This window comes from Lagopus muta, chromosome 3 (assembly GCF_023343835.1).
Source record: "Lagopus muta isolate bLagMut1 chromosome 3, bLagMut1 primary, whole genome shotgun sequence".
NCBI classification, from domain to species: Eukaryota; Metazoa; Chordata; class Aves; order Galliformes; family Phasianidae; genus Lagopus; species Lagopus muta.
The window spans coordinates 78,888,197-78,912,463 of NC_064435.1; the positions used below are offsets into that span (position 1 = coordinate 78,888,197).

General features: G+C 37.7%; 1 protein-coding gene across 3 annotated transcripts in view; it reads right to left on the reverse strand.

The window, feature by feature from the left end:
• The window catches only part of PIGN (phosphatidylinositol glycan anchor biosynthesis class N), a 104,506-nt gene that overhangs the window by 41,158 nt on the left and 39,081 nt on the right, over nt 1-24,267 (reverse strand). For all 3 annotated transcript variants that reach the window (XM_048938523.1, XM_048938522.1, XM_048938521.1), the window contains exons 9-14: nt 23,280-23,320; nt 21,534-21,593; nt 20,540-20,632; nt 18,177-18,232; nt 4,268-4,346; nt 1,843-2,025 (exon numbers count right to left, since the gene is read on the reverse strand). In XM_048938523.1, coding sequence (XP_048794480.1) covers nt 1,843-2,025; nt 4,268-4,346; nt 18,177-18,232; nt 20,540-20,632; nt 21,534-21,593; nt 23,280-23,320 — 512 coding nt within the window. The remainder of the gene's footprint in view (nt 1-1,842; nt 2,026-4,267; nt 4,347-18,176; nt 18,233-20,539; nt 20,633-21,533; nt 21,594-23,279; nt 23,321-24,267) is intronic.

Sequence of the window (24,267 nt, forward strand, 5' to 3'; positions counted from 1 at the left end):
AGAAAGCTGATCTAATGCAATTTTGTTTTATTAGTTTTAAACTTCACATTTGCAGTCATGTAGGCAAAATGAATATGTATAGCTATGATAGGCACACAACATAGTTTATTGTTGAATGAGTAAACACAATCAACGTTTTATTTCATACAGAGGCAAAGATTATACAATCCAATAATTGGTCATGCACTGAAGATGGAAATCAGATTTGCATTTTCTCTGAATGTTTAAAAGCAGATTAAAAGGTTAGGCTTCTTGCAAAGAAAACCAACACACTATTCTAAAAGAAAGGTTTTTTCATAAGTAGCACAAGAAGCCACAAACTTTTATAGATGATATATACAGGATATGAAGTTTCATTATTCAAAAGCTGCTACCAGATTTTATAAGGCTGTGCTTTGCAGAAGACTGTCAGTGGTAGATTAGTTTCTCAGCAATATTCTTTAAGTAGCTCCACTATTATCTATAAACCAAATAACTTCCATGTAAGAAGTATCGGTCTCTTACTGTGACTCCCTAAGCATACAGCAACATTAAAAAAATATGCTTCTACAGAAAAGGGTCTGTTGCTGAAACTGCATAAAGAAAATTCTGTACACAACATTCTCTTTTTTCCACTGTACTACTGGCATAATGTGTATCTTCAGGGAAATCTCAAAAGAGGTAGGTATCAAATTACTTCAGGATTAAAGTTTTACTATGACTGAAAATATCATGGTTTAACTCTATTTATTCACATTCAGTCCACTTTCTGTAATGATTTAATTCATATCTAACACGTAACAAACATCCTGAACTATTTCTTCTCAGTTATTTGATGAAAGAAATCCTAAGTTATGCACAACACTTATGAATATTTTCCAATTCAATTTTGTTTGATAACTTTCACTAACGGCCGAGACTCTCTCCTTTCATCCTGTTGTTAAAACACCAAGATAGCATGATAGAAATTTTCTCAGAGTAACATACTGAAGGCAGTAAAGATGCTAAGTGAGTGTACCTTCTTATTTATATTACCAAATTAAACAATTCAGCTTGTTCTGAAGTCTGGGAGGGTTTATTTTTTTCCTAGGGCTTTAATCCTGCCGTAGTGAAATGCTAGCATTTCGCCTGTGCACCTTTTCAAAGTATGTCTTTACTGATAAATGACTGAAACAAAAATGAATTTCCTAGGATTTCGTACATTGTGAAAAATCAAGCCATCAATCTTGTCCAAAAAAGTTTCTTTCAGCTTTTATGCCTTCTGCTTTACTCTTGCAAATCATAAATAAAAGAGTAAGCTGATCTGTGAAATCACAGTTCACTTTTCTATTAAAATAACTTATAAATTTTAAAAAATGCCATCATGGAACCACTTGGAACCTGAAGGCTGACTACTCACTGGCACAGAGGACAGGAAGAAAAGTTACATGCAAATTTTGGGCCTTACACTAGAGAGCAAAAATCAAAATGGAAGTGCAAAGTCTGTATTATTGTAAAAAATTATTATCATTAACAGAGTGCTGGAAATTAATTATTAGCATTAATTGTAATAAAGAAATAGACTCTCTAATAGTTTTAAATCATTACATCGGCATTGGCATTTAGTAAAATGTGTAGCTGTAGGAAAGAAACTCAGAAAATACAGTAACACACATTGTAATTTATTGATTCTAATTCTAATTCTAATTCTAAAGGACCAAGTAGTAACACCAGGCAGGATGAAAGCATCAAGCTCCACTGCTTCCCAGTTTCCATGTGCAGCCAAGAGAATTGGGCAGTGGAAGGTGTACAGTTTGGTCTCCTGCACAAAGAGACCCAGCATACAAATAATGCTGAAAACAGAAATCCCAATTTCCAACCTACCTTATTATTACCCTGAGTAGCCTTAATCAAATTGGTGTGAGTCTTAATAATCACAAGAATCACGTAAGTCGTCCATCCCACAAAACTTACTGCAATGCTTAGGCCCAGGAATAACCTGTCATAAGTATGGTAATACGACAGGCCTTCCAAAGCAAGGTTAATCAGGGTTTTGCACAGAGATACCTGGAGGCAAACAGAACATACAAACATCAGTTTCAAGCAGTCTAAGCTCCGTGCAACAAATCAACCTAACCAACAGCAGCTGGAGCTCAAGCAACTTTGATGCTCTTGACACACGTGTGCAATCAGGTGCAGTGTTTAGGCCAACATGTCTGTTGGAGCAGGCTCTGCTTCAGACTCCTGTTGGACTTAAAATCAACTGTCACGCGGCTCCTTCACCACCCTTCTGAGCCACAGCAGTGGTGAGATGATGAAAGCCATGCAGGCAGCACATCTTGAATACCATCTACTATAAAACACATATTTTTCCCATCAGCATTAGAACATATTTGACCTTCACAGGTGAGTCATTAAAAAAGCAGTCCTGAGTTTCTGAAGGTACCACATTTAAATAGGAGGAGAGCTATGAAAGCAGCTGCAGCTAGGTTTTACTCAGTTCTAATCATGTCTTTCTATCTCAGTACTTCCCTTGCCAGTTAGCAATGGCTGGGGAGACACCAAGATAAAGATGGCTGGTTTTCCACTGAGCATCATTCCTCACACATGGGTGTGCTGATCCCATGATTTTTCCAAAGATGGGAAACTGAGCTGTGCAATTTGTGAACACTTCATGAACACAAAGAATTCTCTGGTTGGTGGAAAGATGTCAATAATAAGAATCTGATTATTTGTGACGCTTCTTTTATGCCTAGGTATCCAGTGATTTTATTTTTTTAAAATAACTTAGCAAATCTATGAATTCACTCAGCACAGTTCTGGAGTCTAGGCACAGTAGTGGACATTTTACATCCATCTCCCAGTAGAAGCAATATTCTTTTCAATTTGAGCGCTTGAGTTCCAGTTCCAGCTCATTTTGATAAAACTTCAACCAATAATGTGTGGTTACTCCCTATGACACACAAAATATTAGAATATCTCAAAAAGAGAAGTTGTTCAGCAGATCTGCCCCAATCAGATAAGAGATCAGGTACAAGGAGAAGGGCAATAATGTTTAACATGTGACTTCTTTAAGAAGAAGCCTTACACACAATTCTAGGAAGGGCAAAAAGTTCCTCAAAATAGATGAATTACAGTATGCTGATATCATCTGCTTGCTGCTACCTGTTGAAGTGAGGTGATAGATGCTATCTAAGCCACAATGTTAGGACAAAATTCCCAGCAGTTATCAACTGAAAGGGACAAACTCCACTAAAATCATGTCATTTAGGATAAACAAACAGGAGCACAGTCATTATGTGGAGTGGTTGAGGGAACTGGGATTCTTCATTCTGGAGAAGAGCAAGCCTGGGGGAGATCCTACTGCTCTGTACAGTGACCTGAAGGGAGGTTATGGAAAGGGTGGGATCAGCCTCCTCTCCAGCAACAGAATGAGAGGGAATGGCCTAAAGTTGTGCCAGGGGAGATTCAGGCTGGACATTAGGAAAAACTTCTCTGAAAGAATGGTCGGGCACTCATGAGAAAGGGAGAGGAAGCAGGGAAAAAAAAAAAAGAGCCAACCTCTAGCATCTCATGGAATTATTCTTCCATGCAGTTGCCAGGTTAAAAGCAATCTCACAGATTAAATTTTTTCACATGCTTTTTAACACAGAACTCAGTAACTAAACTGAAGGCTAAAATGGAAGACTTCTTTGTACCATTTAGCCCCACCAATTATTTCTGTGAGTGTTAAAACACAAACACTGGGGAACTGCCATAACAAAGTGCCCAGTCTCAGCAAGTGGCAGCAAATGCTTAGAAAGGTATTTAAAAACGGGGAAGCACAGAATGATGCTGCAAATGGCTTTCAGTTTCTGACAAACTGAAATGTGAAACAAAAACATGAACATGTGGGTCAGGTAAGAGGACTGCAAAACAAAGCAGGATCTACGATGGAGTGAGACACACTTTCATGCAACTAGCAGCTTAGAAAGGATGATTATGAACTACACTCCTTAGTTTCCCTTCAAATGAGCTCTTTTAACAGTGGAAAATATAAACATTGTGCTAGTATACTGTGAAATGGTAACAAAAAGATTGAGAATTATGAGGAAAAAATGAGTAAGTCAGAATTATTTGCTAGAACTGATGTAATGAAATGCAAAATTTTAGAGACATATGACAGGATTTTTTGCTGATAAGTGAGATGAACATCAGAAGGATGTAAAAAGTAATTTCTAGATTTCCTTTAAGTTAAACAAATTGAAACGTATTTACATATAGCAGATGATCTCAGAGTTTCTAGAAGATACATAGCAAAGACACTTACTGCTTCACTGTACTTTTGTTGCTGAATATATTCTCTTGCTTTCTTTAAAAAGTTGATCTGTTCAGAATCAGAAAGTGGTCTGTACAAGAAAACAAATATACATTAACATTAATGCTTCTTTTCACAAACAGAGGAAGAGACACAAAAACTACTTTGTAATCAAAAATGACTCTGGAACAATAAGTATTCAGAACTTCATAAGGGAATAAGCCATTTCTTTTCTTTTCCACACGAGTCAACATTTCTGCTAACTAATTTACCCCAAGAACTTTTCATTAAGACTTTTTTTTAATGTCAGGATTCCCATCCATTTTGGTAATGCAAATTCTCTCCCTTGTGCATTATTATTGACCACTGCTGTGGACAAGAAGCACTGCACACACAAGAATTAAACCATTTAATTGATTTGCTAGTCATGGTTGTAAGCTGTTTGTAAGCTTATCAGCGTAGAATGAATTGTTCAGGTTCCACAGTTGCAGTAGATGATATCTAACAATCTTCTCTTTAAAAAATCTGAGAACTTGTCTCCTCTTCCACAGAGAACTATTAGAGTCCCCCAAGTAGAGTTATGGTTGCACTGAGGTGTATGGTGAAAACACCTGATTTTAATGAATTTGATTATCACCCTAAATCATTTCTATGATTCTTCCTTTACAGGAAATAGCACCATGGAAAAGCAAGCCAGTCAGCCGATCCACCGACCAGAGAAGACAGGAGCTAAGTCCCATTCCACTTTGTTCTAGTTAACCTAGGATGGCAGCAGGCAAGATCTAGGCAAGACAGCCTCTACCCCCAACCTCCAGCACTACAGGCACACACTGACATGGATCACAATGCTGTGATAGCTGATCAACAGTCACAGGAAAGCTTTCCTTCACACCCTCCACAATGCCACTGAGGTACAGCACCATGCCCTCAGCACGTGGTGGCCCAGCAGTGTGACACTCTCCCTCACACTCACTCCTCCACATGCCTTGTGCAGAAATCCCAAATTTATGTTTTAGGCAGTACCAAATCCAAAGCCAGTCTTGGGGTCTCATTCCTATGATCTTAATCTGCAGCAAACACCCGGGTTGCCTCTTAGTTGAACAACGAGGCAGCTTTTGTCCCCATGCCACCACTGCCTTGGAACTCTTATTCCCAATTGTTTGCTATGAGCTTCAGGAACTACTTCTGCTTTCCAGCCAGAAATAGCTCATGCATCATAAGAATACACACACTATCTTTTGAGCCCTGAAATAGATGAGAAGGATTCTGTGCTTGATCAATCTGAGTTTTCATTACTAATAGTATCTTGTAGTACTTTGCTACTGTTTGCTTTGAGTTCAGAGCACAGCGCTTTTTTTGTAGGAGTCTTCTACAGCAAAATTGGATCTTACAAGTGCATCCTACTTTTTAAAAAGTTAAATAAGTAACTGTATTTTAAATGTTCATGTGTTTTGCACTTAGAAAAATCTAACAATGGTATTTATAAATGAGCAGAGGGAGAGAGGGAGTGAAATTCAATACACTCAATAATATATAAGAAACAGGGCAGGAAAAGATGACAGGGCAATGGCAGGTGTTTGATTATCTTGACTTTGGAGGGGAATTTAGAAAACAGTATTGAAGAGCACCGAGTGAACTCTGGTTATTTCTGCACTTACTGATATGTCTCAACTTCATAGCCCCAAAGGCTATAGAACCAGAGGCTGCCACCCTGTAGCCAGAGAGCATGCACCAAGGCTAATGATAAATCAATGTGGAATCAATTCTTCATGTAGGGTAAGAAGATGCTGAAGGTACTTCCCCAAAGAAATCTCTAATTTCTCCAGTTTTGCTAAAAGTCTTTTGGCAGAGGAAATTGCCCAAGGAAACAAATCAAGTTGGGAGTTTCCACTGCGTGATTAGCAGGCAGAAAAAGAGGTAACTTAACTTTTAGGTAAGGAATATTTAAATTTTAAATCCGCAACAAATGTTATGCAGCTTTATTTAGATCTTCAAAACATCGGAAGTGTGAGACCATGTGCAGTGTCTCAATGTAACCTAAGGAAACAGCATGGAGCTGTGACAGAAGAGGTTCAAGCTGCGTGTCAGGAAAAGGTTCTTGACAAGAGAGTGGCTAGGCACTGGAACGGCCTCCCCTGGGCAGTGGTCATGGCACTGAGCCTGACCAGAGTTCGGTGAGTATCTGGACAATGCTCTCAGTCATATGGTCTGATTTGTGGGTGATGCTGTGTGGAACCAGGACCCCATGGGCTCTGTGATCTCTATGGATCCTTTCCATCTCGTGATATGTTATGATTCAAATTTTATTGTTGCTGCCAGTTTTACTCTTACCCTATTTAATGCAAAGGCTTGTACTAGAAAAGCTGTATTTGTATCTTTCACTTTATACCTTTCCATATAGCCATTTAACTATAAATACCTTAAACATCTTTTTACTCTCAATAGTCGTTTTATTACTAATGATAGTTTTAGAGAAAAGAATAAACTGATCAGTTATTTCCCTGTGTTTTAGTATGCAAAAACCCAGAGGCACTACTATTATGCTAATGTATTCTCAAGGTCATCTAAGGCACGTGTGCCATTAATATTAATAGAAATAAAATGAATTTACTGATCATTATTAGAAAGATAATGAACTCTACAAAGAAACAAAGAAGTTGTTATGGGTGTATATGTTCTTCCCAGCTACCCACCACCAAAATCCAGTTCTACCAAATACAAAATGAGAAGCTCACCCAGTAAAATGAGGTATATTTCCATGACACAACAATACTTAAGTTTTATTCTCTCTATTAGCAAAAAATAATGCAGTTGGTCAACTCAAATTTGTTCTCCTTTCTTTGAACAAGAAAATATTACAGAATACATCACTCATGTAATGTAAAATATACCCATAAATTTAAACAACTAAAAACTCAATGGTCACATATTATTTATATTATAAGCATTCACAATGTAAGGGCTGTAAAGATTTAAAATTACATTCTCCACAGAAAATGATGATGGCACTATGAAAAAGCCACCTTAAAAAAAAATAAAATTACTTATCAGAAATTAGCTTTTGAGCTCCAACAGGAAAATCCCAGCTTCATCCATGAATAAACATCTTAGTTGAATAAACAACTTCGTTATGGAACAAAACAATTGGGCTAATTGTGCAAGTGCTCATAAACTATCCCTTATGACATGTTAGCTACCCTTCTCATAAGTGTACCTGACAAAATTAATCTTTCCAACACATCATTCATGCCTTATATATAAGTTCAACTATTTGACAGCACTCATAGCAAGACTGTGATGAAGGAAGGCTACCATAGCAATGTCAAGGGGACTTCTCTTTGGCCAGTAAGTTTTATTTATCATCATGCTAACAAATTACCATCCTCATCAGCATGCTACAGACAACCTATGAAATAAAAATCGTGGAACAAAAAGAGACATCTTGCAATTATATCTTTCCCCTCCATTACTAGTATGTTAATTTTATTACGTCTGATTATTTGAGTAATGATTTATAGCCATTATTTCATATAGTACATTTTCCAGAATTATACTATAAAAAAGTAACCCCTTAAGATCTGTAGTAGTTTAACACTTAAAGGCTCCAGATTTAATTACGAAAGTCAAGGATGCACATGCAGAAGGGTAATGCTTTGTATGAAGAAAAATGCTAAGCTTTTTTAAGATTACTGTTAACTGAAAAACTTATTTCAGCTGTTTTGCTTCAAATGCATGCAAATGTCCTTGCATGTAAAATTGACTGCTCATGCTTGAGAACTTTTAATTTCTTGCAGGAGGATTCAATAATCTCTCCAGGACAAGCTTCACATCTATGATCCACAATGCACAGATGTGCACTGTCAGCTCATGTACATCTACATCCTATTGCTTCCTACTTCCTCATTAACAAATAATTATACATATATACACACCCATCCCGTGCATCCTACAACACTGCAATGCAATGCAAATGCAAAGATTGCATTTCTATGACTTGTATCCACCAGCAGCAACAGCAGTAGTTGCTCAACAAACTAAAATCTTCAACTTTTCATATTGCATACTTAGAGATGGGGGAAAAAACCAAGCCATTCCTTTTGAAAGAAGTTTGAGATCTAGAAGGTAAAGATTCCTTAAACCTCAAAACCCTTAAGCCCCAGCAAGATGAGAAAGACAATTGGAATAAAGCCTGTTAGGATGTTGAATGTGAGACAGCAGACCTTCTCATCTGCTTTCCTATGAAATTTCTAACCCCAAAACAGTTGGCAGGTAAAGAGGCATCAGATGGCCACCTGCCAAACAATCCCAGTAAGCCCTTTTGTCAAAAGGCTGAGCAGCCACAGATTCTCATCCTCTTCTCAAGATGATTCCTGGCATTTTGACAAATTACAGCCTGAAAAAAAAAATGCCCTGAACTCACATTGCCCTTCTCATCACAAAATTATAGTTGGCACCATCCCACCCACAGAGCAACCCAAGCTTGCATGGCAGGCACTCACATTTTGCTATGATGTGGGCACCGAGGGGCCAACACTATAATCTCTGCTCTCACCAGGAGGGAAAATAGCCAGCAACAGAAGTAGTTGAATATATTCAGGCTGTTTACGATCTAGACCACTGTGAGGGAGCCATACCAAGAAGGACAGATTGCTTCCAGTTCAGCAATCCTGCAATCAGCTGAAATAGTACTTAGAGGACCAACTATTACTATTTTGATCCACATCACTGCTGTTGGCAAAATGGCATCTTAAAAGCAGAGAGATAAAATGGTTCTGGTGATTTTGCTGGGCCGCTACTCAAGATGTACCAGTAATGGAGCAACACTTTCTCACAGCTCTTTTCAAAGCAGCAACAAGATTAAAAAACAAAGTCAGTCTCCTATGAGATGCCTTCATACATTCCCACCATACAACAGACAGCATTTCATTGCACTCCAGGTGAGCTAGGAGAAAGCAAGACAGCGATAGCAAGCAATGCAAGTTCAGTTTGATACAAAAGTGGCTGCATGTTTATGCCTGATCCATAACAACCTCATACTAAAAAGCAATCTGCAAGAGCAGAGATTTGATATTAAATATTATTAACGAGCCTAATCTTATCAACCTAAAATTTCTTTCACAGGCATCGTGGATAGCCTTTTAGGAGAAGCAGAATGAAATGCATAATATAAAGCCTTGCCACTTCCCCATCAAGAGCAAAGAATCATCAGAAAGTGAACTGCAAGCAATGCGAAGCCATGAGTTCATTCAGCAAACCAGGGAAAAATCAACCAAATAAATATTTCAAAAATCACATTCTGGAACCATGATGTTTACTTCCCATTGAACTTGCTGTATAATAGAGAATACATGATGCTACTAGAAGCAATGATCAGGAAAAATGACTGTGTTACAGTTCCATGGACTTCACCAAACGGCACATTTACATTAATTTCAATATTCATTCAGAAGCTGATTTTCTCCATTTTTGTCCTCTAGTTCTTTAGATATGCTGGTTCAAAGGACTGCTCTACTGTGTATTCTTCCAAAGATCTGCTGCAAGCACACAGTGTGAGAACGAGAAACTCCTTTGCATATATTTCAGTGATCAAACAGTGAAATATCAAAGATTAAACGACTCAATGGGCAACTTGGTGATGCTTAATCTATTTAGATAGACTGAATCCTAACAATTTACTGAAATGCTTTCTGCTAAGCTACTGAACAGACAAGGCCTATCAAATTTAGTTCTCATAATTCAGAAGACGCACATAATTTAGAAGTGAAAAAAATCATGGCAACAGTGTAGTGTGGTAAAGCTGTGCTTATGTAAAGAAAAGGTACTCCACAATACGTTTATCACATCTGCATAAGGGTCAGGACCCTCAATATCCCCACTACTGTCTTAATCTACTGCTCTCTATTCTCCCGCTCCTCCATTGTCAGGAGCTTCAGCTTTGTACTGTTTGAAATTCAGCTGGGTTTTTGTGGTTTCTGCGTTTTCCACCTACTTTGCCAGGGGGCAAATGGGTCAGTATAACTGGAGGGCTGTGCTCAGTTGGCTTTGCAAACTTTTTTCTTTAACAAGCAATAAAAAAATAAATAATCACAGAATGAAAGAAAAGCAGTAAGAACGGCAATAAGAGACTCCTGTTTTAAGATCTGAGTGTTTCTGTTCTGTAGAGCATAAAGAAGAATACACACCTCCAACAGTTACCAATAAACATTGTTACTGATACATTTCTAACACTTAGGTTTTCACATTCACATTTACAAATATACAAAGTAAAAAAGAGGACATCAACAGAAGCACAAGAAGTGTTCTGACTGCTAATGGTTTAACTCTGGGCTAACAAATCCTAAAAACTAAAATAGCCTTTATTTCCACAGTTCAGCATCCCTGATGAAGCATATTCATATATTCAACAGCAAAGTGCCTCAGGATATTTATGTAAATTCTTCAGATAGCAAAGATGAGAGAAAAGGAGCTAACTGCCAGCTGCCAATTCACTGAACAGAAAGAAACAAGATAACTGGGCTGCATACAGCGTGAGTCTGCACGCAAACTACTGCTGCAGGAGGTGCAGACAAGCAGAGGCCATACTCTGAAGCGGTCCCTGGGGCCCTCAGAGGAATTGAGCAACTGGAGCAGGGATCTTGCAGGGGTAGGGTGTTCTGTTAGAAAAGTCAGCCAGACTTGATGCAGAAGCCTTGGAAAAAGAAGCAGTAGAAGGAAAGTTGAAGATCCTTGAAGGAACATAAGTGAACCATTTTTATAGTTTTTTCTCTTTCAGTAGCACAGGACACACACGCTGACTATCTGATAAAGCCCTGTGTATACAACAACACAGTCCTAATCCCTGTGAAATATATGGAGATCTATATATCATATATTGAGCTGCATTTAGATATCTGCAGTATTATGGCACGCCATGCTGTGCCACAGGTTGCCTTCTGCTCCATGATCCTTCATGCTGAATACTTAAACATGGCTTATAGAAATCTACTGCTGAAACATCACCCACCACCTCACTGTGCTCACACTCACTGTTTGGCCTCTGTAAACATTTAGCAAGCATTGATGAATGTCAGTGGGCACCACTGTTTCTCACAAAGGAAGTCAGTGACACACCTTCACTTGATTCGCATGGCATGTCCATTTTGGATACCATTTTGTTAGCTACCCCTTTGCTGCCATCTGTCACACAGCAACAAAAAGTAACGGAGTACTGGTGGGAAGGTTCAACCTCTACTGTCATACCACCAATACTCACCTCTGATGTTGCCAATGTAGCAAAATTGGAAGCATTACTTTCAGAGTAGCCCTCGTACATAGGCACGGGGTGTTATACCCAGCAACCCAAGGGACATCAGATTTACCATTTTTTTTCTTATTTTAACTTATTAAAACAGCTATTTTAAGCTATTTGTCGTGCCTTTCTTACTGATATCCACAGAGCCCTGTGTTGGTTCTCTCACCTCACTCACTCAGGAATATTCCCTGCCTTTCCCATGTCACTGCCTCTGCCCATCCTGGATGTGACCCCCATCTTCATTACATGAAGCCTCAAAGTCCAAGAAAAGGCCGAACAGATTTACACAAGGAAGCACAGAAAAACATTTAAATCTTTTGATATATTATCTTATAGATTAGCCTTTTAGCTTCTAAAGACCTTACCTACTTCCCACTGGGTAATAAATCCAATTATGTTCAGTTCTTCTGCACAGAAGCCACTGCCAGTAAGCTTTTCATATAAAAACTAAAAGCTTCTGGGTGTGTTGCTGAAGCTTGAGAGCAGCAGGATGCCTGCCTTCTAAGAAGATTGCATCCTCCCTGATCAGTGTTCAGCAGAGCATTTTAGACACAGCACATCTAGTGAAACAGAAGCTCACATTTTTTTTTTACTTTTTTTTTTTTTGCCAAAGCACGTACATTTTATAGCACAGAAATCAATTTCTAGTACATCTAACAGAGAAGATTTTTTTTTTTTTCAATATAAAAAATTGGTATCATAGCTTTTTTTCCTCTCATAACTTTTTGTTCAAACGTGTTTACACCAGTTCTTAAAACTAAAAGCAGAAAAGAAACTGCTGTGGTCTGCCTCCCTGACACCAACAGGCTAAAAGTACCCATATTCACCTACCTGTACTGGCTACCTCAGAAGCAAGCAGACACCGAGATCCCCATGTTCTGACACAGTGGGGGTCCAAATAGGAAAAGGAAAAGGCTGGCTGCCTTGCCAGACCTCACTAGCTGTTACCAGAAGATGCTGTCCCTTATTCTTACCCACAGGACAAAGGGGCTGACATGTCCTCCGCGATGAATTTAGCAGTGCCTCTGATAAATCAGAGTTCCTCTGGAAACACAAAGTATTCACACAAATGAACAAGGGGAGTAATCACTGTTAGAAATACTCCTTCCTACTGCAATAGTTCCACCGTTTCTCCTCATATTTAACTGTGAATGTAATATCAGCACATTACGTCTCACTTTCCTAAATAGATGCCATTTATTTGAACAAAACAAGAATGAGATGCTTTAAAGGATGCACTATGTCTAGTGACCTTAAGGGACCCTAACCCTCACGGAGGGAGGAGAAATTACTTGTTGCACTTTGATCCAAACGTCAGTTTTGTGGAAATATCAGTTTTGAAAGACAGAGTGAGCAATGTAGCGCTGTGTCTACAGTCACAAAAAGGAAGAAGAAAGTATTAGTGCATAAGGCATTTTCTGAGTTTGCTGTACATCTTCAGAGACATTATGAAAGAACAATTTTCTATCACCATAACAAATACATGATGTATACCTATGTGGAAGGACTCAGCCTATGTGATTGATATTTCCCTGAATGAAACCCATGCAGATTTTTAAGGTAGTCATACATCTCCCTGGAGAGCAGGGAGAATGAAAAGTTGCATTTGAAAATAGCAGAGAAGCATGGTTAATAGCTGTACACTGCACATGTTAAAAATGCTGAGATTTTCTACAGAGCTATAGCTATGGAAGTCATGGCTTGACTATATGCAAAAAATAAGTCCTTGGGATGATTAAGATGTTGTATTCAAGCAATTAAGTTATTTTAAAGATGTAATATCAATGTGGTATGGAATTTTTCATACATGAGAAGATACTGATCTAACATTAAACCATGCTTAAGCTATTTCCTGAAAAACAATACAACAAACAAAAAAATGCCTTACTGATATGAAATACTGAAGATATCAAAAAAAGCACAGCTGGAGGAAAGCAAGCACTGATTATAATCCAGCTGCTCATCTTCTTTGTATACGATTCTTCTTAACCTAATGCTCCTGCCATCTTGCTGTGTGTCAAATCAGAACCTGAACAGCTGGAAGCAGTCTTCTCCAAAAGCACTGTATGCACTGGACATACACAAAAAGCACTCCTGTGCTTCTATGTAATTTAATATATTAAATCACTTGCACCTGTCTGAATAATCAAATTGCTTTAATTGGTTAAGAGAATTTCCATGCAACACTGATGTTCCCTCTACTAACCTCAATACACCAGTTCTGCCATTCTACACCTCTCAGGATTATTTTCACAGCCCAGAGATGCCAGCTTTGGGAATGCTTTTGCAGCAGTAGCATCTGGCCCCTTGGCATACACCTCTTCAAGCTATGCCAGCTCTGCAGTTGCCTTAAGGTACATCAAGTGGTCAGAATGCTAATAAGAAAGTTCACTATCCTGGATATCAGTTTTCCTTGTCAGCAGTCTTTAGGTTTGTCCTCCCTCTCTCTTCCAAAGCATCTGGCATTTTTGTACCTGCCTTTCTTAAATATAAAGGTCAGAACATAGCCAGTGTTCCAGCTTCCCAATAAGAAAAGTCTCTGATTTTGCAAAGCAAATAATTTTTGAAGACTCACTTGCCTTTCATAAATAATGGAAAAAGTGACTAAAAGGAAGCGGGAAGGAAACTCAATTCAGACAGTAAATCCCTTTAGGCATTCAACTAGAATAGGCTATAAATATTATGAACAATTATTCAGTGTAAGCCTCACAAGTAACTTGCATATAAGTGAGGGACATATCTGCTTTGTATATTCATCCCCCATGGGAGAAGGTTGTGCACCTGACCCTGCTGAATCAGCAGACACTTGAAGCTGACTTCCTTCCAAAAGGTGTACCTGTGAAACAGGTAGCCCTCAGCACACACTTTTAGAAAGGTTTGCTCCTTGATGAAGGGACTTGGACTAAATGTAAACAAAATCATTTGTCAGCCAAATGCGTCCTTATCGATAGATACAACTACCCAAACTCTTGCCTTCCCTCAAATGTGGGCAAGTAGACCAACCCAAGTTTTCGTTATACAACTAGATCCCTTCTCCCTATCCTTATCAACTGGACAGACGATTTAGGGGATGCAATTTGGATCCATATGAGAGAACATTCTCTTTCATCCCCTATCCACTGAGCTAATCACACCTCCATTAGAGGATTGATTCCTCATGAAAATCAGAAATCCCAAATTAACTCAAGAAATTTTCTCTCTGCCAACGGTATTGTCTAAATAAGACAAACAGAGCCCTGTAATATACAAGAAATAGTTTAATGCTTTTAGTATAATAGATTCAACATACAATTCAAACACTTGTTTTTAAGTCATTGCATCTGAGGACACGAACAATTTTCTAGTCACTTGATAGTAATACACTTGAAAATTCAGGCTCAGAAACAGGATTTTCACCACAATATAAAAACAATTTTTACATGCTGAAAAATTAAGCTGATGTTTTCAGTAAACTCTGCTTTCTACAGAGTATGTTATCTGTGAAAGTACCTCTCTCCTCCTAGATATATACAACCTTATTAGTAATTCTATCAACTTCTCTGAAAATTGAATGTCTCAGCTGGAAGTTTTAGATTCACTTACCTCTTTGAACTCACACCCACATTTCTGTTATACAGACTTAAGCAACGTTTATTCAATTACATCATTTAAATATTTTAAGAAAAGCAATTCTAAGACATCTTTGTTTATTTTTCCATTATCATGACAGTGAAAGAGACTCTCTAATATTCAAGAACAGAATGCTACATTTTAAATTTCCACATAAAATTGATGGTCCCAAAAGCCATGAAGTATGCTTCACTAACCTCCAATAAACTGGGGAGTAATAAAACATTTTGCTTCCTGAGCTTCGAGTTACAGATTTACAGCACCACAAATATTTTAAAAGTACATTAAATTCCTTTCTACAAAAATTCAAATAAACGAACAGATGTAGAAGAAACTACTTACACCTTACTGAAAGGGTGGTAGTAGCCAGAACACACAACTGTGTTCAGCAGTGGGCAGGGTCAATCACAGATTAACAATAATTTGTGGGCAAACCATCTAGACAGAGGAGAAATCCAAAAAATGCATAGCTGTGCTTAAATACAACCTCTATACAATTACAAATTGTTCTGAAACAGCATAGCAGGAGATCACCTGCTTCAGATGCAAAAGTAAACTATCCAAAGCTTCACCTATCTAATTTCTATTGAGAACAGTAGAGCAGCTGCATCATTCCATACCCTTTTATATGCTAAATAATAAATACTACTTTGCATCTGCAGAGATTTTTGCCTTCTAAGAGGTTGCTAATTTAAAATTATACATAAACAATTATGCATAGACTCCTACTAAACATTTTTTTTCAGTGTAGTATTATTAGTGGAACAACGGGTATTGTATTAACAGATTTCAAACTGGATCACATGGGCCGTAACATTGCTGCCTTCTGAGTTTCTAGCCTTCAAAACATGTTTGGTAGCATTATTTAGACATTTTAACTGTCAGATCCTCAGATTTCTTCACACGGACAAAGCTAGCTGTGAAGTCCTGAAATGCACATCTCCTTGCTACCAAATACACACAACCTGACCTACAGTATCACAGAAAAAGCAGTCAGAAGGGGATACGTTCCTTGAGCGTTTCACTCTGGTTCAAGCAAAATTTACTTAAACCATTGATGAAAGTTGGCTTACTCTAACACAACGACATCAGCTACAGCTGAAGCTCAGGCTTACATTTCACTGCTCCCACAGTCACCTCCACACAAAGGAATGGATCTGTAGGTGCCATATGTAGAATTATCTCAGGTCTTCCTTCAGTTCCTGCAAGCTGGACTACTAGGAAGCCATTTGTCTGTTTAAGAATAAGTTTGTCCTCAAATGCTTTACCACAGTTATTAATAAATGGTTGGAAAAGGCCTCTTGGTAGCTTCTCAGACACAGGCCCAGTTTCAGAAATGAAGGAATGCTGTGAATGCTACTTAGCACCTAGGCAAACACTGCACAGTATATGCTGGATGAGTATTTGCATTAATATGTGATGGTCTGCAGTATGAAACTTTTCCTATTTTCCTGCAGTGAAGATACAAATTTATCTTCTTGAGAACCAAATAGAGTCTTTACTCACATAACATGCAACCACTGATAACTTTTGTAAGGTAATTCACAGACCCAAGGAATCTATTTGGCTTCACATAAAAACATTTCCCATGAAACCATTACACTAAATTCTCTTTCAGAAGCTACTTAAAAACACTGAGAGTCAAATAAATTTACTTTTTCCAGCATACCATGCCAAAAAGTAACAATACTTTTACAACAAGTTTTAGTCTTATTTTCAAAGTGATGAATGTCTCAAGAGTTTCAACTTTGAACAAATTAATATATCACAAAAAAGAAAAAAAAAACACCAGTTCATAGGGTAACTAGTAGCACTTAGTTCCTTTAAAGATAAATCTAGCATTAAGAAAAACTCATCCTATTTTACTGAACCAGATATTTCTTGTACAAAAGTAAAATTTAATCAAGAGCTATAAAGTCAATCTAAGTCTTCCCCACAGAACCAAAGATGACTGACCATCCATTCCATGCAGCAATTTTGTTCCATATGATCAGTGAGTTCTTTGATAATACTATCGTCAAGCAGAATGTTAATTAAAACATTCAATATGTGCCTAAGATTGACTTAACTGTGGTTGCACAGACTAAGTGTCTCAGAGCCTTTCCCTTTGAAGAAGTTAGTGGTATAAAATAACACAATAAATCTCTGTTCATAAAGACAACAATCTTATTTAGCAGTTAAATGCGCTTCACAGGGAAAGATTCAAGTACTTCACTGTTCCTATGACATAAAGATCTTAATTAACATCAGTTTTATGTCTCAAAGGAAAACAACTGCGCTCAATGACAAAGCATTTTTGGAGCACTCCACATAGTAAAACCAGAACTGATCCTGTGCACCCAAACCAAGTTTTCTCAGACCTTCTGGGGCAGGGGGATGGAAATAGGATAAAGCAGCTTTAGCCGGATAAATCTGAAGGGTGAGAAGGTCACTAACAGCTCTGCACACTAGAACAGAGAGCTCACAGCTAAACAAATCTCTTCAAAAACTCCTTCACGGATTTGGAAATTCTAATACTAGGCAACACAAATTCTAAAGATTTTGAACTTCATTTCTAGCTGTAAGATATTTTGTTTATTGGCTTTTGATTAGAACTTAAACTGCAGAAGAAACAATTCTTAGTCCAATTTTGATTCACATACAAACAAGGAAGAGAACAGATTTTTTTTTTCCTAACCCTATAGTGACTTTAATCTCCCAAAGAATGCCACAAGAACATAGCAGAAGGCTGCAGTGAAAGTTACCGTGACGTCTCTATAAAGATATATTGTTAAAAAGGTTAAGCAAATAGCTCTTAAAAAAAGATTAATGGTAAGGAATTAAACTTTTTTTCTTAATCTACTTCTAATCAGAGCTTTGAAATATAAATGAATTCAACAGTCTTCTTTCTAATGCAAAGTTTCATAGTTTCGTGAACACTATGATTTAATATAGACTGGAGAGACCAGATTTGTCTGTTGTTGCATTTCAGTGAAATAACAAAGTGTTGAGACAAGCAAGTTAAGTTTTAAAGGCACTTACTTAAATGGTGTGAACAGAAATGACAATGTAGTTCTCTTTTTCTGACTCATTTTAACCTGCATAAAAAAAATAAACAATTAGATGCAAGTTACAATAAGAATTGTATGAGGCATTAAACTAAGTCACAGAAGAGACTCTTCTATGGAAGAGTCTTCTAGGAAAAGGAATGAAATCAAGTTGTTAGTATATTATCTGCGCAACTCCTCTGAGCACTGAATCAGTGTTTCTGGAAAACCAAAGCTGCTCCAGTGCAGGTAAAACACAATCCCCACTCCCTCGATTGGTGATTGATATAGAAGGATTTCTACAGTTCTTGGAAGAAAGGAAAGATGTAGCAAGAAATACTAAATGACTTCAGCAACAGTCTGTTATGAAAGAGCCATTATTTGTTCTGGACAGGAACTAGAACTCAGCTGCTACAGTGTTCAAACAATACTATTAGATCGATTAACCTGTGCTTGGCTAAAAATAGAAGATTTTGATGACAGAGTCACTTTGCCCAAGGCCCTTCAAAACATCTTTAAGGTCTCCTGTACCAGATTGTCTTGAGTTTGACTGATGGCATAAAACAGAGAGAACTTTCTAGCACAGTGCTCTCAGAATCTGACAGCTTGAAGTAGCAACCCGCATGTCTCATCCTATCCATGCAATACAACATTCTCTCTCCAGGGAGTACAATCTGTGGTCAGGTCACTCCATCACAGAAAAAGTAAAAACTCACTTGGCATGTCTAATCCAATGCACTACTTCTGCTTCAGCAATGAAATGCAAAAGAAATTCACAAACAGTTCTTCCGAAATAATTCTAGAAAAAAGTCACTCAACAAGAAAATAGTCTAACACTAAGGAATTACAGAATAAACATAAACTTACAGAAAAGTAGGACAAGAGCTACTAACTTTTCCTCAAGAACTCCTCAAGACAATCATTAACAACAAAAAGCCAAGGTACATCTTTAATACTTAGAGCAGACTTTCCTCCAACCATGGAGGCTGTACCAGCACAGTTCAGCTTCACATCCAGCCAGTCACTTCCTCTGCTACATGGCAGCTCTCCATCCCAGATTTGGAAATGACTGCTGCTGACACGGCCCATTTGTGATGCACACAAACCATATTAGGGAAGCTGTGCATTTAAGGGACAGAAGGTGCTGAAGGCACTAATCATCACCTTACAGGTGATCTCAAATCAGTTCCTTGCTCTGCTATTGTCACACGCATTTCCTGACGGTTCTGCATGACTCTGCTTTCTGTCAAAATTGAGATTTTGGGATTTGGGACTGTTTCTTACTCCATAATTAGGCAGCATCTAGTGAAATAGAACCTTTTTTGTTTGCTTGGACCATGTGTTCTCATAATCTCCAATGGGAGATGAAACAAGATAGAAAGCAGAGATAAGAAACAAAGCAAAACAACAGACACTAAAGCATAAGCTAAAGGTTAATTAACCCACTAATTTCATTTCTTTAATGGACACATGCCTGTTACTCTTCAATCTGTTTGTTGATTCTGCCTGAGAGCCTTGTCTCCCAAACACAGTTGGAAAAGAGATGCCTCTTTTTCTGATAACAAAACTTGGTATTCAGCTTGAAGCCTACCTACACACTGCCTATAGGTTAGTTTACGCTAATATCAATAAACATCAGCATTGAAGTTAAGAATTGAGAAAAAAAATTTGCTTCTTTTCCTTAAAAAAAAGTTTATTAAAGTCTTTCAAACCTTGTCAGATATTCTTCACCACTAGTCAAGTGGATTACTTAAAGGGCTGCTCTGAAAGTAATGCCTCCAATTTTATTAATTTTATTAATCCACCTCTGATGTTCACAACATCAGAGGTGGATGTTGGTGGTACGGCAGTAGAGGTTGAACCTTCCCACAGATATTGTTTTGTTTTCATGCAACAGATGGCAGTAGAGGGGCAGTCTGACAAATTGGTGACTGACACAGAAGTGCACATGAAGCAGAAGCATGGAACTGAATTCCTCCAATGAGTTAAAACCAGCACCCACTGACATTCATTGACACTTGCTGAATGTTTATGGAGACCAAACAGTGGATGTGAGCATAGGGAGGCAGTGGGTGGTGTGTTTCAGCAGCAGTGACAGCAGGCCACCTCCACTGGTGCACATTTTTAAAAGCACAGTATGTAGGCTCTATTATTTCGCTCTTTGTATCTGTTGAAGTTTCCATAGAAATAAATGGGAGGCATTATTTTCAGAAGGACCTATATAGCATACGCACGCAGTTTTAGTCCTTTGAATTACAGCATGCCTCATACACTGCATGTCCCAGAAAACTATTTTACAGAGCACAGCAATAATTGTTATTCAAAGACATATACTTCTTTTTCACCATATGCTTTCACCTTAAATTGCTCGAGAACCTGAAGAGCATTGGTAAACATGCTCTCTGCTTTGAAATGATCACTATTGTTCAGGTATTCCAGAGGCAGGGTTCCCTGGGGAAGAAAAAAAAGTACTAGTTACATAACTGCCATAATAGCTTTTAAGTATTCTACATCATTTTCCAGCATCACAAAGACTGTCCATATCACCCTGACTCCCACAGGAACATAATAAAGGTAAGTAATGGAGGTTGTTACTATACAACATAGCATAGAGTAATAAGACCTCATCCACTAATCTGAGGTCATTTTAAAAATACCTAGAAGCTTTCCACCTAAACCCACACTTGGTCCTGGCTTGCCCAGCACTCGTGATGAGTGAGTGAACAATTCATATGCCACCATCCCCCTTTCCTCACAGTCTGTATGTCCAGCAAGGACTGCAGTACAGGGGGACATGCTCTTGAGCAGAGTTTGTAGTAAAAATATTTTGAAAATGTGTTGTAAAGAGATGTTTTTAAAACAAAATAAGAAGTATGATAGTATGGTAGTGTAATGCTAACTGTCAGTCAGGTATTTATTAAACAAACATTGGGATACCCAAAAATAGAGCAAGCAAATTCAAAGAAAAAGACATCTCAGAGAGGATTCTCATTGTTTGTTAAATTAAAGGCACAAGGTATCATCTGAAAAACCCACCACACTAAATTAAACAAGAAATAATTAAACATTAACTTGCAAGAACTAGCTTGTTTCGCAATCAAAATCAAACATTATTCAAAACATATTCTATTGGTAAAATCCCTAAAAAAATATAAAAATCTTTCTAGCTTAACAGTGTAAAATTGCAGGTTATAAAAGACCAGCTGCCTTTCCAAGTACTATCCATATAGCCTTATACCCCCTCTAGTAATTTTCTAGATTTTTAATCTTTTTCCTTATGTCTTAATCCCAACATCCCTTCCTCTAAGACAAGCAGATTGCTGTAATATGGTAGAACGTTTGTAGTACTTACCACAGAATTCAAGGGGAAAGGAACACCAATAAGGGAAGCCATCAGCGGTGCTATGTCAGCCTGTGCAAACAGAAGCATCCTCATTTTAACATAATTAAAGTTTCTAGAACTAATAAATTCAGTTTATTTTTAACTTTTACAAATGTAGATATGTTAATGATATCATAATGTGAAGCTTTAAGTTAAAACTACTTATTAATATTTCTTCTACAGTTTCCACTTGTCATCATGAAATGGTTAACATGCATAACATGAGACTCTCCTACTGATAAAGTTTCAAAAATATATTTAGCTTTAAAAATATAAAACGCCATGTTTTTTATTTGAAGGAATTCAATATCGTTCTTCACTGCACTCAGAAGCATGCCATTTTTATGACAATTAATACCAAGAAAGAATACCATATTTACAGTTTCAGACAACAGGTGGAATACATTGCTCTTCAAAACGCTCCTCTACCCATATTCTCACAGTGAGGATTACTCCTCCCCCTCAAAGCAGGACCCTAGTTTTCTTTTTTCCACTCAGCACTCAATCCGCAAGGAAAACCCTTTATTTACATCAAGGCTTCTCAGAAAGTAAGTCACCATTAACTTCTACCTGTAATGATAAACAATGGTTCTCACTTGGTTTGTATTTTCCTTTAATATAAAACTAGGCATAAAAATTCCTCCACTACAAATCTGAAGAAACTGCGCTGAAATCCAAGGCAGTACTGCACAGCTGTGCAGAAGCAGACTCCAAACTGTTATTTTTAGAGGACAAAACATATGCACTGCAATATAAAAGCAGAAATCTAGCTTGCTGTTATTACCTGTAATTCCACATATACTATGGAATGCTGGAGGAAGCTGTCTTTGAGGAGTCCATTACATGGAACAAAGTGATGCTTGAGACTCTTCATATTAAAACCCAGTCTTAAAATGACATCCCTGTAATTCCTGACAACCTTGAGATGAAAATCCAGCTCTACCTTCATGCAAGGATTTTGTTGAAAGCAGCTGATCAAAGACTTTCCCACCCTTAACTTTCCAGCACAAGTATCTTTCCCTTGTTTTATCACAGTTGGAGTCTTTTGTTCATATACTGGGGTTTACAGAATGGGATGAAGTAAGAAGCAAGCCGCCAGTGCACAGATGTACACCACATCTAGGACTTTACAAAGCTTGGCTGATTTAGTAACAAAAAGTTGTCCAAACACCCAAGTGGCTGGGCCATAACTATAGACTCGGTCGGAAAAAACAACAACAATAAAACAACTCCACCATATAGCAAGAATTAGATTTAATTCAGTAGTGATAGCAAGTTCTGGAAAGAGTAATCACAGAATCACAGAAACAACAATGTTGGAAAAGACCTACAAGATTATCCAGTCCAACCATCCACCTATCACCAATAGTTCTCACTAAACCAATAAAAATACAGATTTCAAAATAGCTCTGAAAAACATCAGTAAACAAACAACATCACGTTAAGTGTAGCAAAAAACACACAGCAGCTGTTCACTAACTTCAGAAACTATGCTCTTCAAGTCACTTTCAGGTAAGCGGTACTGAGCTTACAAGGAATACCTGACACACTGTATGTATTATAAATGTTCAGAGGGCAGTTCCTGAGATTTAAGTAACATTTGCTAGGGAAACACTAAGTGAGTGTGGTGATTCATTCAAGTTCCCTCAATTAGTTTAAATCACACAAAATTCAAGCTGAACTTTTATGAGTTCTTAAATTAGGTACTGGTGATACCTGATTGACATCCATTCTCTTCAGATTCTCCAGCTTCCATTCTGCAAAGAGATAACAGAGCACATGAACAGCATGTCTAAGTAGATTTGAAAATGATCATCCAGCTGACATTTAATATGTTGTCGCCACTTTCTGAAAATTGTTGTTACTAAAGAAAAATATAATTTGGCTTTAGGATGCTCGCTCAAGAGAGGTTACAGATGGAGCACAACAGGCGGGAACAATAAAATGTATTTATTTTGCTTCACATTTTCTTTTACCCACCAGAATAAATTGCTGCTAGCAATTGTGACCCAGATCAGTAGAGGGAAGTCCAAGCTTTTTACTTTTTCCAGTACAGCAGAAAAAATAACGAGTAATTTCCTGTGCCAACTAAAAGATCAAAACTCAGTTTCAAGAGAAGAACTGTTTAAATCTCTTCAATAAGGTTTTTTATTGTTTTTGTTTTGTTAGTTTTAAGGAAAGGGTTAACTCAATGTTCCCCAAATACTGGTACAGACTAGTACAAGTACACTACATGTTCCCCACATGCAATACTGGCTAAAATTGAGCTAAAGGAAAAGTTCAACTACTTGGCAATCAAAACAACTACAGCACAGACAAAGCCAAGTGTACAAACACCTGAAGCTGTGGTGCATCATGCAAAAAGCTGGTTCAAAACAGCACTTTCCTGCTCACCATTAATTTCTAAGGAAATGAAGTAGTTATTTTTCTTTGGGAGTGGAGACCTATTTCAAAACAGAGTTTAGGAGGGTTCTTTCTTCATGTCTTTTCCCAGTGATTAAATTAGGTGACCCAATACCTACAGAAACAATAGGAGCAAATAAACCAAACCAACAAACTAACAAGTAACAACAAACTAACAGCCTCTGGGTTGACGTGAGTGAAAGTTTAAGTGTAGGAGAAAAAGATTTCCTTGAAAGCACTGGTAAACCATACTGCAAAGTTCTGGCACAGCCTCATTATTTTCCAAACAGCAGCATGCATT